The sequence below is a fragment of the Pimephales promelas genome, chromosome 15, assembly GCF_988280905.1.
Source record: "Pimephales promelas chromosome 15, fPimPro1.hap1.1, whole genome shotgun sequence".
Taxonomy (NCBI): domain Eukaryota; kingdom Metazoa; phylum Chordata; class Actinopteri; order Cypriniformes; family Leuciscidae; genus Pimephales; species Pimephales promelas.
In genome coordinates, this window is record NC_142783.1 from 2,753,622 (window position 1) to 2,773,039 (window position 19,418).

General features: G+C 32.7%; 1 protein-coding gene across 5 annotated transcripts in view; it reads left to right on the forward strand.

Moving 5' to 3' along the window:
- Window positions 1-19,418, forward strand: part of ddhd1a (DDHD domain containing 1a) — a 107,697-nt gene that overhangs the window by 72,762 nt on the left and 15,517 nt on the right. For all 5 annotated transcript variants that reach the window (XM_089120025.1, XM_089120027.1, XM_089120023.1 and 2 more), the window contains one exon: window positions 18,462-18,724. In XM_089120025.1, coding sequence (XP_088976151.1) covers window positions 18,462-18,724 — 263 coding nt within the window. The remainder of the gene's footprint in view (window positions 1-18,461; window positions 18,725-19,418) is intronic.

Sequence of the window (19,418 nt, forward strand, 5' to 3'; positions counted from 1 at the left end):
TTGCTAAAAAATGCTAGCATGATGCTAGCAACATGCTAATCATGCTATTATGATGCTAGCTACATGCTAATCATGCTAGCTTCTTGCTAAAAAATGCTAGCATGATGCTAGCAACATGCTAATCATGCTAGCATGATGCTAGCAACATGCTAATCACGTTAACAACATGCTAATCATTTTAACTACATGCTAATCATATTAGCATCAAGCTAGCTCCATGCTAATCATGCTAGCTTCTTGTTAAAAACATGCTAGCATGATACTAGCAACATGCTAATCATGCTATTATGATGCTAGCTACATGCTAATCATGCTAGCTTCTTGCTAAAAACATGTTAGCATGATGCTAGCAACATGCTAATCATGCTAGAATGATGCTAGCAACATGCTAATCATGTTATTATGATGCAAGCTACATGCTAATCATGCTAGCATGATGCTAGCTACATGCTAATCATGCTAGCATGATGCTAGCTACATGCTAATCATGCTAGCTTCTTGCTAAAAACATGCTAGCATGATGCTAGTAACATGCTAATCATGCTAGCATGATGCTAGCTACATGCTCATCATGCTAGCTTCTTGCTAGCAACATGCTAATCATGTTAGCATGATGCTAGCTACATGCTAATCATGCTAGCTTCTTGCTAAAAACATGTTAGCATGATGTTAGCAACATGCTAATCATGCTAGCATGATGCTAGCTACATGCTAGTCATGCTAACTTCTTGCTAAAACATGCTAGCATGATACTAGCAACATGCTAATCATGCTATTATGATGCTAGCTACATGTTAATCATACTAGCTTCTTGCTAAAAAATGCTAGCATGATGCTAGCAACATGCTAATCATGCTATTATGATGCTAGCTACAAGCTAATCATGCTAGCTTCTTGCTAAAAAATGCTAGCATGATGCTAGCAACATGCTAATCATGCTAGCATGATGCTAGCAACATGCTAATCACGTTAACAACATGCTAATCATTTTAACTACATGCTAATCATATTAGCATCAAGCTAGCTCCATGCTAATCATGTTAGCTTCTTGCCAATAACATCTATCTATCTATCTATCTTTCTAACTAATCTATCCATCTTTCTTTCTTTCTTTCTTTCTTTCTTTCTTTCTTTTTTTCTTTCTTTCTTTCTAATTCCATCTTTAAAACTTCATTCAAACTTCAAGATCCTTCAAACGCTCTGGTCCGGCTTTCTCAAGCCAACTTAAAGTTTGTGTCATCAAACTTTTTTTTCTAGTTATTATTATTCTTCTTACTCAAAATTTTCTGACTGCTACTCCTCCTAGAGCTTTAACTCTACAAACTCCAAACTCGGGTCAGACCTTCAGACTGTTCTGACTCGAGTTGCTATATCTTTTTAGACTGATTCGACTTTCAGATTTCTTAAAAATTAATATTAAAAATCATAAAAATCCCATTGACTTTCATTGCAGCATGGTCAAATTGAGCCAAGACTACGGTGGCCCAATAGCGTACAACAAAAACTCAAATCTAAATTCCCTGAAGCCCTAGACTCAATTAAACTACCATTCTATATGTACTATCTATCTATCTATCTATCTATCTATCTATCTATCTATCTATCTATCTATCTATCTATCTATCTATCTATCTATCTATCTACCTAATCTTTCTTTCTTTCTTTCTAACTAATCTATCCATCTTTCTTTCTTTCTAACAAATCTATCCATCTTTCTTTCTTTCTAACAAATCTATCCATCTTTCTTTCTTTCTAAATAATCTATCCATCTTTCTTTCTAACAAATCTATCCATCTTTCTTTCTAGCAAATCTATCCATCTTTCTTTCTACCCAACTAATCTATCCATCTTTCTTTCTAACTAATCTATCCATCTTTCTTTCTAACTAATCTATCCATCTTTCTTTCTAACAAATCTATCCATCTTTCTTTCTAACAAATCTATCCATCTTTCTTTCTACCTAACACATCTATCCATCTTTCTTTCTAACAAATCTATCCATCTTTCTTTCTACCTAACACATCTATCCATCTTTCTTTCTAACAAATCTATCCATCTTTCTTTCTACCTAATCTATCCATCTTTCTACCTAACTAATCTATCCATCTTTCTTTCTAACTAATCTATCCATCTTTCTTTCTAACTAATCTATCCATCTTTCTTTCTAACTAATCTATCCATCTTTCTTTCTAACTAATCTATCCATCTTTCTTTCTAACAAATCTATCCATCTTTCTTTCTAACAAATCTATCCATCTTTCTTTCTATCAAATCTATCCATCTTTCTTTCTAACAAATCTATCCATCTTTCTTTCTTTCTAACAAATCTATCCATCTTTCTTTCTACCTAATCTATCCATCTTTCTACCTAACTAATCTATCCATCTTTCTTTCTAACTAATCTATCCATCTTTCTTTCTAACTAATCTATCCATCTTTCTTTCTAACTAATCTATCCATCTTTCTTTCTAACTAATCTATCCATCTTTCTTTCTAACAAATCTATCCATCTTTCTTTCTATCAAATCTATCCATCTTTCTTTCTATCAAATCTATCCATCTTTCTTTCTAACAAATCTATCCATCTTTCTTTCTTTCTAACAAATCTATCCATCTTTCTTTCTTTCTAACAAATCTATCCATCTTTCTTTCTAACTAATCTATCCATCTTTCTTTCTATCAAATCTATCCATCTTTCTTTCTTTCTAACAAATCTATCCATCTTTCTTTCTTTCTAACAAATCTATCCATCTTTCTTTCTAACAAATCTATCCATCTTTCTTTCTACCTAACTAATCTATCCATCTTTCTTTCTAACAAATCTATCCATCTTTCTTTCTAACTAGTCTATCCATCTTTCTTTCTACCTAACTAATCTATCCATCTTTCTTTCTACCTAACTAATCTATCAGTCTTTCTTTCTAACAAATCTATCCATCTTTCTTTCTAACTAGTCTATCCATCTTTCTTTCTACCTAACTAATCTATCCATCTTTCTTTCTACCTAACTAATCTATCAGTCTTTCTTTCTACTTAACTAATCTATCCATCTTTCTTTCTAACAAATCTATCCATCTTTCTAACATCTTTCATGATGCTAGCTACATGCTAATCATGCTAGCTTCTTGCTAAAAACATGCTAGCATGATGCTAGCAACATGCTAATCATGCTAGCATGATGCTAGCTACATGCTAATCATGCTAGCTTCTTGCTAAAAACATGCTAGCATGATGCTAGCAACATGCTAATCATGCTAGCTTCTTGCTAAAAACATGCTAGCATGATGCTAGCTACATGCTAATCATGTTATTTTGATGCTAGCTACATGCTAATCATGCTAGCATGATGCTAGCTACATGCTAATCATGCTAGCTTCTTGCTAAAAACATGCTAGCATGATGCTAGCAACATGCTAATCATGCTAGCATGATGCTAGCTACATGCTAATCATGCTAGCTTCTTGCTAAAAACATGCTAGCATGATGCTAGCTACATGCTAATCATGCTAGCATGATGCTAGCTACATGCTAATCATGCTAGCGTCTTGCTAAAAACATGCTAGCATGATGCTAGCAACATGCTAATCATGCTAACATGATGATAGCTACATGCTAATCATGTTAGCTTCTTGCTAACAACATGCTAATCATGCTAGCATGATGCTAGCTACATGTTAATCATGTTAGCTTCTTGCTAAAAACATGCTAGCATGATGCTAGCAACATGCTAATCATGCTAGCTTCTTGCTAAAAACATGCTAGCATGATGCTAGCAACATGCTAATCATGCTATTATGATGCTAGCTACATGCTAATCATGCTAGCATGATGCTAGCTACATGTTAATCATGCTAGCTTCTTGCTAAAAACATGCTAGCATGATGCTAGCAACATGCCAATCATGCTAGCATGATGCTAGCTACATGCTAATCATGCTAGCTTCTTGTTAAAAACATGCTAGCATGATGCTAGCAACATGCTAATCATGTTATTATGATGCTAGCTACATGTTAATCATGCTAGCATGATGCTAGCTACATGTTAATTATGTTAGCTTCTTGCTAAAAACATGTTAGCATGATGCTAGCAACATGCTAATCATGCTAGCATGATGCTAGCAACATGCTAATCATGCTAGCATGATGCTAGCTACATGCTAATCATGCCTGCTTCTTGCTAAAACATGCTAGCATGATGCTAGCAACATGCTAATCATGTTATTATGATGCAAGCTACATGCTTATCATGCTAGCATGATGCTAGCTACATGCTAATCATGCTAACATGATGCTAGCTACATGCTAATCATGCTAGCTTCTTGCTAAAAACATGCTAGCATGATACTAGCTACATGCTAATCATGCTAGCTTCTTGCTAGCAACATGCTAATCATGATACTAGCTACATGCTAATCATGCTAGCTTCTTGCTAACAACATGCTAATCATGTTAGCATGATGCTAGCTACATGCTAATCATGCTAGCTTCTTGCTTAAAACATGCTAGCATGATGCTAGCAACATGCTAATCATGCTAGCATGATGCTAGCTACATGCTAGTCATGCTAACTTCTTGCTAAAAATATGCTAGCATGATACTAGCAACATGCTAATCATGCTATTATGATGTTAGCTACATGCTAATCATGCTAGCTTCTTGCTAAAATATGCTAGCATGATGCTAGCAACATGCTAATCATGCTAGCATGATGCTTGCTACATGCTAGTCATGTTAGCTTCTTGTTAAAAATATGCTAGCATCATGCTAGCAACATGCTAATCATGCTATTATGATGCTAGCAACATGCTAATCACGTTAACAACATGCTAATCATTTTAACTACATGCTAATCATATTAGCATCAAGCTAGCTACATGCTAATCATGTTAGCTTCTTGCCAATAACATCTATCTATCTAACTAATCTATCTTTCTAACTAATCTATCCATCTTTCTTTCTTTCTTTCTTTCTTTCTTTCTTTCTTTCTTTCTTTCTTTCTTTCTTTCTTTCTTTCTTTCTTTCTTTCTTTCTAATTCCATCTTTAAAACTTAATTCAAACTTCAAAATTCTTCAAACGCTCTGGTCCGGCTTTCTCAAGCCAACTTAAAGTTTGTGTCATCAAACTTTTTTTTCTAGTTATTAAGTTGGCTTGAGAAAGCCAACTTACTGAAATCCTATTTAAACTTATTATTATTATTATTATTATTCTTCTTACTCAAAATTTTCTGACTCTAACTCCTCCTAGAGCTTTAACTCTACAAACTCCAAACTCGGGTCAGACCTTCAGACTGTTCTGACTCGAGTTGCTATATCTTTTTAGACTGATTCGACATTCAGATTTCTTAAAAATTAATATTAAAAATCATAAAAATCCCATTGACTTTCATTGTAGCATGGTCAAATTGAGCCAAGACTACGGTGGCCCAATAGCGTACAACAAAAACTCAAATCTAAATTCCCTGAAGCCCTAGACTCAATTAAACTACCATTCTATATGAGCTAATGAACTTATCTATCTATCTATCTATCTATCTATCTATCTATCTATCTATCTATCTATCTATCTATCTATCTATCTTTCTTTCTTTCTTTCTTTCTTTCTACCTAATCTATCTTCTTTCTTTCTTTCTTTCTTTCTTTCTTTCTTTCTTTCTTTCTTTCTTTCTTTCTTTCTTTCTTTCTTTCTAATCTATCCATCTTTCTTTCTACCTAATCTATCCATCTTTCTTTCTAACAAATCTATCCATCTTTCTTTCTACCTAATCTATCCATCTTTCTTTCTACCTAATCTATCCATCTTTCTTTCTACCTAATCTATCCATCTTTCTTTCTAACAAATCTATCCATCTTTCTTTCTAACAAATCTATCCATCTTTCTTTCTAACAAATCTATCCATCTTTCTTTCTAACAAATCTATCCATCTTTCTTTCTAACTAATCTATCCATCTTTCTTTCTACCTAATCTATCCATCTTTCTTTCTACCTAATCTATCCATCTTTCTTTCTACCTAATCTATCCATCTTTCTTTCTAACAAATCTATCCATCTTTCTTTCTACCTAATCTATCCATCTTTCTTTCTAACAAATCTATCCATCTTTCTTTCTACCTAATCTATCCATCTTTCTTTCTAACAAATCTATCCATCTTTCTTTCTACCTAACTAATCTATGCATTTTTCTTTCTAACTAATCTATCCATCTTTCTTTCTAACAAATCTATCCATCTTTCTTTCTACCTAATCTATCCATCTTTCTTTCTAACAAATCTATCCATCTTTCTTTCTACCTAATCTATCCATCTTTCTTTCTACCTAACTAATCTATCCATTTTTCTTTCTAACTAATCTATCCATCTTTCTTTCTAACAAATCTATCCATCTTTCTTTCTACCTAATCTATCCATCTTTCTTTCTAACAAATCTATCCATTTTTCTTTCTAACTAATCTATCCATCTTTCTTTCTAACAAATCTATCCATCTTTCTTTCTACATAATCTATCCATCTTTCTTTCTACCTAACTAATCTATCCATTTTTCTTTCTAACTAATCTATCCATCTTTCTTTCTAACAAATCTATCCATCTTTCTTTCTACCTAATCTATCCATCTTTCTTTCTACCTAACTAATCTATCCATCTTTCTTTCTAACAAATCTATCCATCTTTCTTTCTAACAAATCTATCCATCTTTCTTTCTAGCAAATCTATCCATCTTTTTTTCTAACTAATCTATCCATCTTTCTTTCTAACTAATCTATCCATCTTTCTTTCTTACTAATCTATCCATCTTTCTTTCTAACTAATCTATCCATCTTTCTTTCTAAATAATCTATCGTTCTTTCTTTCTAACAAATCTATCGTTCTTTCTTTCTACCTAACTAATCTATCCATCTTTCTTTCTAACAATTCTATCCATCTTTCTTTCTAACAAATCTATACATCTTTCTTTCTAACTAATCTATCCATCTTTCTTTCTAACAAATCTATCCATTTTTCTTTCTAACTAATCTATCCATCTTTCTTTCTAACAAATCTATCCATCTTTCTTTCTACATAATCTATCCATCTTTCTTTCTACCTAACTAATCTATCCATTTTTCTTTCTAACTAATCTATCCATCTTTCTTTCTAACAAATCTATCCATCTTTCTTTCTACCTAATCTATCCATCTTTCTTTCTACCTAACTAATCTATCCATCTTTCTTTCTAACAAATCTATACATCTTTCTTTCTAACAAATCTATCCATCTTTCTTTCTAGCAAATCTATCCATCTTTTTTTCTAACTAATCTATCCATCTTTCTTTCTAACTAATCTATCCATCTTTCTTTCTAAATAATCTATCGTTCTTTCTTTCTAACAAATCTATCGTTCTTTCTTTCTACCTAACTAATCTATCCATCTTTCTTTCTAACAATTCTATCCATCTTTCTTTCTAACTAATCTATCCATCTTTCTTTCTAACAAATCTATCGTTCTTTATTTCTACCCAAGTAATCTATCCATCTTTCTTTCTAACAAATCTATACATCTTTCTTTCTAACAAATCTATCCATCTTTCTTTCTAGCAAATCTATCCATTTTTCTTTCTAACTAATCTATCCATCTTTCTTTCTAACTAATCTATCCATCTTTCTTTCTAAATAATCTATCGTTCTTTCTTTCTAACAAATCTATCGTTCTTTCTTTCTACCTAACTAATCTATCCATCTTTCTTTCTAACAATTCTATCCATCTTTCTTTCTAACTAATCTATCCATCTTTCTTTCTAACAAATCTATCGTTCTTTATTTCTACCCAAGTAATCTATCCATCTTTCTTTCTAACAATACTTTCTTTCTCTTTCTTTCTTTCTTTCTTTCTTTCTTTCTTTCTTTCTTTCTTTCTTTCTTTCTTTCTTTCTTTCTTTCTTTCTTTCTAACAAATCTATCCATCTTTCTTTCTAACTAATCTATCCAGCTTTCTTTCTAACAAATCTATCCATCTTTCTTTCTAACTAATCTATGCATCTTTCTTTCTAAAAATTCTTTCTTTCTCTTTCGTTCTTTCTTTCTTTCTTGATGCTAATAACATGCTAATCATGCTAGATTTCTGCTAATCATGTTAGCTTCTTGTTAAAAACATGCTAGCATGATGCTAGCTACATGCTAATCATGCTAGCATGATGCTAGCTACATGCTAATCATGCTAGCTTCTTGCTAAAAACATGCTAGCATGATGCTAGCTACATGCTAATCATGCTAGCATGATGCTAGCTACATGCTAATCATGCTAGCTTCTTGCTAAAAACATGCTAGCATGATGCTAGCAACATGCTAATCATGTTATTATGATGCTAGCTACATGCTAATCATGCTAGCATGATGCTAGCTACATGCTAATCCTGCTAGCTTCTTGCTAAAAACATGCTAGCATGATGCTAGCAACATGCTAATCATGTTATTATGATGCTAGCTACATGCTAATCATGCTAGCATGATGCTAGCTACATGTTAATTATGCTAGCTTCTTGCTAGCAACATGCTAATCATGCTAGCATGATGCTAGCTACATGCTAATCATGCTAGCTTCTTCCTAAAAACATGTTAGCATGATGCTAGCAACATGCTAATCATGCTATTATGATGTTAGCTACATGCTAGTCATGCTAGCTTCTTGCTAAAAACATGCTAATCATGCTAGCTTGATGCTAGCTACATGCTAATCATGTTAGCTTCTTGCTAAAAACATGCTAGCATAATGCTAGCAACATGCTAATCATGCTATTATGATGTTAGCTACATGCTAATCATGCTAGCTTCTTGCTAAAATATGCTAGCATGATGCTAGCAACATGCTAATCATGCTAGCATGATGCTTGCTACATGCTAGTCATGTTAGCTTCTTGTTAAAAATATGCTAGCATCATGCTAGCAACATGCTAATCATGCTATTATGATGCTAGCAACATGCTAATCACGTTAACAACATGCTAATCATTTTAACTACATGCTAATCATATTAGCATCAAGCTAGCTACATGCTAATCATGTTAGCTTCTTGCCAATAACATCTATCTATCTAACTAATCTATCTTTCTAACTAATCTATCCATCTTTCTTTCTTTCTTTCTTTCTTTCTTTCTTTCTTTCTTTCTTTCTTTCTTTCTTTCTTTCTTTCTTTCTTTCTAATTCCATCTTTAAAACTTAATTCAAACTTCAAAATTCTTCAAACGCTCTGGTCCGGCTTTCTCAAGCCAACTTAAAGTTTGTGTCATCAAACTTTTTTTTCTAGTTATTAAGTTGGCTTGAGAAAGCCAACTTACTGAAATCCTATTTAAACTTATTATTATTATTATTATTATTCTTCTTACTCAAAATTTTCTGACTCTAACTCCTCCTAGAGCTTTAACTCTACAAACTCCAAACTCGGGTCAGACCTTCAGACTGTTCTGACTCGAGTTGCTATATCTTTTTAGACTGATTCGACATTCAGATTTCTTAAAAATTAATATTAAAAATCATAAAAATCCCATTGACTTTCATTGTAGCATGGTCAAATTGAGCCAAGACTACGGTGGCCCAATAGCGTACAACAAAAACTCAAATCTAAATTCCCTGAAGCCCTAGACTCAATTAAACTACCATTCTATATGAGCTAATGAACTTATCTATCTATCTATCTATCTATCTATCTATCTATCTATCTATCTATCTATCTATCTATCTATCTATCTATCTATCTATCTTTCTTTCTTTCTTTCTTTCTTTCTACCTAATCTATCTTCTTTCTTTCTTTCTTTCTTTCTTTCTTTCTTTCTTTCTTTCTTTCTTTCTTTCTTTCTTTCTAATCTATCCATCTTTCTTTCTACCTAATCTATCCATCTTTCTTTCTAACAAATCTATCCATCTTTCTTTCTACCTAATCTATCCATCTTTCTTTCTACCTAATCTATCCATCTTTCTTTCTACCTAATCTATCCATCTTTCTTTCTAACAAATCTATCCATCTTTCTTTCTAACAAATCTATCCATCTTTCTTTCTAACAAATCTATCCATCTTTCTTTCTAACAAATCTATCCATCTTTCTTTCTAACTAATCTATCCATCTTTCTTTCTACCTAATCTATCCATCTTTCTTTCTACCTAATCTATCCATCTTTCTTTCTACCTAATCTATCCATCTTTCTTTCTAACAAATCTATCCATCTTTCTTTCTACCTAATCTATCCATCTTTCTTTCTAACAAATCTATCCATCTTTCTTTCTACCTAATCTATCCATCTTTCTTTCTAACAAATCTATCCATCTTTCTTTCTACCTAACTAATCTATGCATTTTTCTTTCTAACTAATCTATCCATCTTTCTTTCTAACAAATCTATCCATCTTTCTTTCTACCTAATCTATCCATCTTTCTTTCTAACAAATCTATCCATCTTTCTTTCTACCTAATCTATCCATCTTTCTTTCTACCTAACTAATCTATCCATTTTTCTTTCTAACTAATCTATCCATCTTTCTTTCTAACAAATCTATCCATCTTTCTTTCTACCTAATCTATCCATCTTTCTTTCTAACAAATCTATCCATTTTTCTTTCTAACTAATCTATCCATCTTTCTTTCTAACAAATCTATCCATCTTTCTTTCTACATAATCTATCCATCTTTCTTTCTACCTAACTAATCTATCCATTTTTCTTTCTAACTAATCTATCCATCTTTCTTTCTAACAAATCTATCCATCTTTCTTTCTACCTAATCTATCCATCTTTCTTTCTACCTAACTAATCTATCCATCTTTCTTTCTAACAAATCTATCCATCTTTCTTTCTAACAAATCTATCCATCTTTCTTTCTAGCAAATCTATCCATCTTTTTTTCTAACTAATCTATCCATCTTTCTTTCTAACTAATCTATCCATCTTTCTTTCTTACTAATCTATCCATCTTTCTTTCTAACTAATCTATCCATCTTTCTTTCTAAATAATCTATCGTTCTTTCTTTCTAACAAATCTATCGTTCTTTCTTTCTACCTAACTAATCTATCCATCTTTCTTTCTAACAATTCTATCCATCTTTCTTTCTAACAAATCTATACATCTTTCTTTCTAACTAATCTATCCATCTTTCTTTCTAACAAATCTATCCATTTTTCTTTCTAACTAATCTATCCATCTTTCTTTCTAACAAATCTATCCATCTTTCTTTCTACATAATCTATCCATCTTTCTTTCTACCTAACTAATCTATCCATTTTTCTTTCTAACTAATCTATCCATCTTTCTTTCTAACAAATCTATCCATCTTTCTTTCTACCTAATCTATCCATCTTTCTTTCTACCTAACTAATCTATCCATCTTTCTTTCTAACAAATCTATACATCTTTCTTTCTAACAAATCTATCCATCTTTCTTTCTAGCAAATCTATCCATCTTTTTTTCTAACTAATCTATCCATCTTTCTTTCTAACTAATCTATCCATCTTTCTTTCTAAATAATCTATCGTTCTTTCTTTCTAACAAATCTATCGTTCTTTCTTTCTACCTAACTAATCTATCCATCTTTCTTTCTAACAATTCTATCCATCTTTCTTTCTAACTAATCTATCCATCTTTCTTTCTAACAAATCTATCGTTCTTTATTTCTACCCAAGTAATCTATCCATCTTTCTTTCTAACAAATCTATACATCTTTCTTTCTAACAAATCTATCCATCTTTCTTTCTAGCAAATCTATCCATTTTTCTTTCTAACTAATCTATCCATCTTTCTTTCTAACTAATCTATCCATCTTTCTTTCTAAATAATCTATCGTTCTTTCTTTCTAACAAATCTATCGTTCTTTCTTTCTACCTAACTAATCTATCCATCTTTCTTTCTAACAATTCTATCCATCTTTCTTTCTAACTAATCTATCCATCTTTCTTTCTAACAAATCTATCGTTCTTTATTTCTACCCAAGTAATCTATCCATCTTTCTTTCTAACAATACTTTCTTTCTCTTTCTTTCTTTCTTTCTTTCTTTCTTTCTTTCTTTCTTTCTTTCTTTCTTTCTTTCTTTCTTTCTTTCTTTCTTTCTAACAAATCTATCCATCTTTCTTTCTAACTAATCTATCCAGCTTTCTTTCTAACAAATCTATCCATCTTTCTTTCTAACTAATCTATGCATCTTTCTTTCTAAAAATTCTTTCTTTCTCTTTCGTTCTTTCTTTCTTTCTTGATGCTAATAACATGCTAATCATGCTAGATTTCTGCTAATCATGTTAGCTTCTTGTTAAAAACATGCTAGCATGATGCTAGCTACATGCTAATCATGCTAGCATGATGCTAGCTACATGCTAATCATGCTAGCTTCTTGCTAAAAACATGCTAGCATGATGCTAGCTACATGCTAATCATGCTAGCATGATGCTAGCTACATGCTAATCATGCTAGCTTCTTGCTAAAAACATGCTAGCATGATGCTAGCAACATGCTAATCATGTTATTATGATGCTAGCTACATGCTAATCATGCTAGCATGATGCTAGCTACATGCTAATCCTGCTAGCTTCTTGCTAAAAACATGCTAGCATGATGCTAGCAACATGCTAATCATGTTATTATGATGCTAGCTACATGCTAATCATGCTAGCATGATGCTAGCTACATGTTAATTATGCTAGCTTCTTGCTAGCAACATGCTAATCATGCTAGCATGATGCTAGCTACATGCTAATCATGCTAGCTTCTTCCTAAAAACATGTTAGCATGATGCTAGCAACATGCTAATCATGCTATTATGATGTTAGCTACATGCTAGTCATGCTAGCTTCTTGCTAAAAACATGCTAATCATGCTAGCTTGATGCTAGCTACATGCTAATCATGTTAGCTTCTTGCTAAAAACATGCTAGCATAATGCTAGCAACATGCTAATCATGCTATTATGATGTTAGCTACATGCTAATCATGCTAGCTTCTTGCTAAAAACATGCTTATCATGCTAGCTTGATGCTAGCTACATGCTAATGATGTTAGCTTCTTGCTAAAAACATGTTAGCATGATGCTAACAACATGCTAATAATGTTATTATGATGCTAGCTACATGCTAATCATGGTAACATGATGCTAGCTACATGCTAATCATGCTAGCTTCTTGCTAAAAACATGCTAACATGATGCTAGCAACATGCTAATCATGCTAGCATGATGCTAGCTACATGCTAATCATTCTAGCTTCTTGCTAAAACATGCTAGCATGATGCTAGCAACATGCTAATCAGGTTAGCATGATGCTAGCTACATGCTAGTCATGCTAGCTTCTTGATAAAAACACGTTAGCATGATGCTAGCAACATGCTAATCATGCTATTATGATGCTAGCTACATGCTAATCATGCTAACAACATGCTAATCATCTTAACTACATGCTAATCAAATTAGCATCAAGCTAGCTACATGCTAATCATGTTAGATTCTTGCCGAAAACATCTATCTATCTATCTATCTATCTATCTATCTATCTATCTATCTATCTATCTATCTATCTATCTATCTATATTTCTTTCTAACTAATCTATCCATCTTTCTTTCTTTCTTTCTAATCTATCTTTAAAACTTCATTCAAACTTCAAAACTTCAAACGCTCTGGTCCGGCTTCCTCAAGCCAACTTAAAGTTTGTCATCAAACTTTTTTTTCTAGTTCTTCTTATTTTTCTGACCCAAAATTTTCTGACTCTAACTCCTCCTAGAGCTTTAACTCTACAAACTCCAAACTCGGGTCAGACCTTCAGACTGTTCTGACTCGAGTTGCTATATCTTTTTAGACTGATTCGACTTTCAGATTTCTTAAAAATTAATATTAAAAATCATAAAAATCCCATTGACTTTCATTGCAGCATGGTCAAATTGAGCCAAGACTACGGTGGCCCAATAGCGTACAACAAAAACTCAAATCGAAATTCCATGATGCCCTAGACTCAATTAAACTACCATTCTATATGTACTAATGAACTATCTATCTATCTATCTATCTATCTATCTATCTATCTATCTATCTATCTATCTATCTATCTATCTATCTATCTATCTATCTATCTATCTATCCATCTTTCTTTCTAACAAATCTATCCATCTTTCTTTTTTAACAAATCTATCATTCTTTCTTTCTAACAAATCTATCCATCTTTCTTTCTAGCAAATCTATCTATCCATCTTTCTTTCTAACAAATCTATCCATCTTTCTTTCTAACAAATCTATCCATCTTTCTTTCTAACAAATCTATCCATCTTTCTTTCTAACTAATCTATCCATCTTTCTTTCTAGCAAATCTATCTATCCATCTTTCTTTCTAACTAATCTATCGTTCTTTCTTTCTACCTAACTAATCTATCCATCTTTCTTTCTTTCTAACAAATCTATCCATCTTTCTTTTTAACTAATCTATCCATCTTTCTTTCTAGCAAATCTACCCATCTTTCTTTCTAGCAAATCTATCCATCTTTCTTTCTAACAAATCTATCCATCTTTCTTTTTAACTAATCTATCCATCTTTCTTTCTAACTAATCTATCCATCTTTCTTTCTAACTAATCTATCCATCTTTCTTTCTAGCAAATCTATCCATCTTTCTTTCTAACAAATCTATCCATCTTTCTTTCTAACAAATCTATCCATCTTTCTTTTTAACTAATCTATCCATCTTTCTTTCTAACAAATCTATCCATCTTTCTTTCTAACAAATCTATCCATCTTTCTTTTTAACTAATCTATCGTTCTTTCTTTCTACCTAACTAATCTATCCATCTTTCTTTCTAACTAATCTATCCATCTTTCTTTCTAACAAATCTATCCATCTTTCTTTCTAACTAATCTATCGTTCTTTCTTTCTACCTAACAAATCTATCCATCTTTCTTTCTAACTAATCTATCCATCTTTCTTTCTAACTAATCTATCCATCTTTCTTTCTAACTAATCTATCCATCTTTCTTTCTAACTAATCTATCCATCTTTCTTTCTAGCAAATCTATCCATCTTTCTTTCTAACAAATCTATCCATCTTTCTTTCTAACAAATCTATCCATCTTTCTTTTTAACTAATCTATCCATCTTTCTTTCTAACAAATCTATCCATCTTTCTTTCTAACAAATCTATCCATCTTTCTTTTTAACTAATCTATCGTTCTTTCTTTCTACCTAACTAATCTATCCATCTTTCTTTCTAACTAATCTATCCATCTTTCTTTCTAACAAATCTATCCATCTTTCTTTCTAACTAATCTATCGTTCTTTCTTTCTACCTAACAAATCTATCCATCTTTCTTTCTAACTAATCTATCCATCTTTCTTTCTAACTAATCTATCCATCTTTCTTTCTAACTAATCTATCCATCTTTCTTTCTAACTAATCTATCCATCTTTCTTTCTAGCAAATCTATCCATCTTTCTTTCTAACAAATCTATCCATCTTTCTTTCTAACAAATCTATCCATCTTTCTTTTTAACTAATCTATCCATCTTTCTTTCTAACAAATCTATCCATCTTTCTTTCTAACAAATCTATCCATCTTTCTTTTTAACTAATCTATCGTTCTTTCTTTCTACCTAACTAATCTATCCATCTTTCTTTCTAACTAATCTATCCATCTTTCTTTCTAACAAATCTATCCATCTTTCTTTCTAACTAATCTATCGTTCTTTCTTTCTACCTAACAAATCTATCCATCTTTCTTTCTAACTAATCTATCCATCTTTCTTTCTAACTAATCTATCCATCTTTCTTTCTACCTAACAAATCTATCCATCTTTCTTTCTAACTAATCTATCCATCTTTCTTTCTAACAAATCTATCCATCTTTCTTTCTAACTAATCTATCCATCTTTCTTTCTAACAAATCTATCAATCTTTCTTTCTAACAAATCTATCGTTCTTTCTTTCTACCTAACTAATCTATCCATCTTTCTTTCTTTCTTTCTTTCTTTCTTTCTTTCTTTCTTTCTTTCTTTCTTTCTTTCTTTCTTTCTTTCTAACAAATCTATCCATCTTTCTTTCTAACTAATCTATCCATCTTTCTTTATAACAATTCTTTCTTTCTTTCTTTCTAACAATTCCAACTTTCTTTCTTTCTTTCAAACAAATCTTTTTCTTTCTTTCTTTCTTTCTTTCTTTCTTTCTTTCTTTCTTTCTTGATGCTAATAACATGCTAATCATGCTAGCTTTATGCTAATCATGTTAGCTTCTTGCTAAAAACATGCTAGCATGATGCTAGCTACATGCTAATCATGCTAGCTACATGCTAATCATGCTAGCTTCTTGTTAAAAACATGCTAGCATGATGCTAGCTACATGCTAATCATGCTAGCATGATGCTAGCTACATGCTAATCATGCTAGCATGATGCTAGCTACTTGCTAATCATGCTAGCTTCTTGCTAAAACATGCTAGCATGATGCTAGCAACATGCTAATCATGCTAGCATGATGATAGCTACATGCTAATCATGTTAGCTTCTTGCTAGCAACATGTTAATCATGCTAGCATGATGCTAGGTACATGCTAATCATGCTAGCTTCTTGCTAAAAACATGCTAGCATGATGCTAGCTACATGCTAATCATGCTAACATGATGCTAGCTACAGGCTAATCATGCTACCATGATGCTAGCTACATGCTAATCATGCTAGCTTCTTGCTAAAAAAATACTAGCATGATGTTAGCAACATGCTAATCATGCTAACATGATGATAGCTACATGCTAATCATGTTAGCTTCTTGCTAGCAACATGCTAATCATGCTAGCATGATGCTAGCTACATGCTAATCATGCTAGCTTCTTGCTAAGAACATGCTAGCATGATGCTAGCAACATGCTAATCATGTCATTATGATGCTAGCTACATGCTAATCATGCTAACATGATGCTAGCTACATGCTAATCATGTTAGCGTCTTGCTAAAAACATGCTAGCATGATGCTAGCAACATGCTAATCATGCTAGCATGATGCTAGCTACATGCTAATCATGTTAGCTTCTTGCTAAAAACATGCTAGCATGATGCTAGCAACATGCTAATCATGCTAGCATGATGCTAGCTACATGCTAGTCATGCTAGCTTCTTGTTAAAAACATGTTAGCATGATGCTAGCAACATGCTAATCATGCTATTATGATGCTAGCTACATGCTAATCATGCTAGCTTCTTGTTAAAACATGCTAGCATGATGCTAGCAACATGCTAATCATGCTATTATGATGCTAGCTACATGCTAATCATGCTAGCTTCTTGTTAAAACATGCTAGCATGATGCTAGTAACATGCTAATCATGCTAGCATGATGCTAGTAACATGCTAATCATGCTAGCATGATGCTAGCTACATGCTAGTCATGCTAGCTTCTTGTTAAAAACATGCTAGCATGATGCTAGCAACATGCTAATCACGCTAACAACATGCTAATCATCTTAACTACATGCTAATCATATTAGCATCAAGCTAGCTACATGCTAATCATGTTAGTTTCTTGCCAAAAACATCTATCTATCTATCTATCTATCTATCTATCTATCTATCTATCTATCTATCTATCTATCTATCTATCTATCTATCTGTCTATCTATCTATCTTTCTAACTAATCTATCTTTCTTTCTTTCTTTCTTTCTTTCTTTCTTTCTTTCTTTCTTTCTAATTCCATCTTTAAAACTTCATTCAAACTTCAAGATTCTTCAAACGCTCTGGTCCGGCTTTCTCAAGCCAACTTAAAGTTTGTGTCATCAAACTTTTTTTTCTAGTTTGTTTTGATATTTGTTTTGAGTGATACAGTTTATGAAGTAGACATCCTATTCAGAAGTAATATGAGAAATTTGGCAGATTTTGAAATGAATTCAACCTCTAAGAAACACAAAAAGAACATGCATGTGCGTTATAGTTTGCCGCCAAAAATCTATAGATTTTTTTCTTTATATTATTATTATTTTTCCTCTAAAATAATTGAATGGATGTTCTCTTTTGAAAACAAACTGATGTTTCTACCATTCTTTCATGATTTTCATGTTCATCACTATTTCAAAAATAAAGGTCTGAACACGCCTTAGGAGTGTGAAAATATTCTTGTTGCAAATTGATAAATTACGGCTAAATTGATAAATTGAAACTCAATCACCAAATATGGAAACTAGAAATTATAAGCTTTCAGATGATATATAGTTTGTGAATATTAGTTTAGGTTTAGTGTAGGATATTACTGTTTTAAAAAATGTAATGTATTTGGGCCCACCGGTGACACTTTAAGAGTTTAAATTGATAATGGTTTATTTTACTCGCGTTTTCGCAGTTTCCCGTGTTAAATCCAGTCACGTCGCAGCTCTTCTGCCACTCAGTGCGCCCGAGGGAGTGTGTTCCCGCGGGAAAGTGACGTCACTACATATATACATATAGGGTAAAGCTGACCAATCAAATATTTAGTTTATTTATATGCTAATGTTCATCCTTGCAGATCACCAAAGGTTTGACGCAGGAGCTCAACCGCCTGTATTCTCTCTTCTGCTCTCGAAACCCTGAATTTGAGAGGAAAGGCGGCAAAGTGTCCATCATCTCCCACTCGCTGGGCTGCGTGATCACCTTCGACATCATGACGGGCTGGGATCCGGTGCGCTTCTGTCTGCAGGAGCATCACGAGCAGCTGCAGGGGGACGAGTCGAACTGGACGAGTTACGGAGAGCGCCTCCTGCTGGAGGAAGTGCAGCTCACCAGGCAAAGGTGCGCTGGCTCATACTAGATCATTTAAAGCATTCTCATGTTAAGTGCTACATCAGTGATATATAGTGCTGGTCACAATTGACCTATGGCTAAGCCACGCCCTCAAGCGCGATGAGCCAATCACAGTGCGCAGCTGACCCAATACACTCGGACATTTTCTGCTTCCATTGAAATGCATTGGAGTTAGTCAGTTTTCATTCGTTTTTTTTTTTCTCGTCATTTTAAGTTTAAAATGGGGTACGACACTAGGTTCCCAAGAGGCTGGACGACGTTGTGTGTTTTTTTTTTTTTTTTTTACCCTGTCCCAAACCACATCTCAACCGAGATAAGTGTCTGCTCTGGATTAAGTTATGCGGTAGAGCACAACACGAGGATAAATAATTTAATTAAACTTTCATAATAATAAAATAATTAATAATAATTTAATAATTAAATTAATTATTAAACATGTCTACATCTGTTCTAAGTTAAGTCAACAATGAATTTGAACGTTATCTTAAAATCTCTAACGTAACGTTAGGCTAACGTTAGCCTAACATTAGAAAACGTTAATGTTAGCTTCTAGCTGCGTTGTACATCATGTCACTTAGCTTCATTAACGTATCTGTAAGTAACCGAGATAACAAATGTTAACAATGTTGTGCTGAATGATTCATGTAAATACTGTAGCACCAAATGGTGATGGCAATGATAT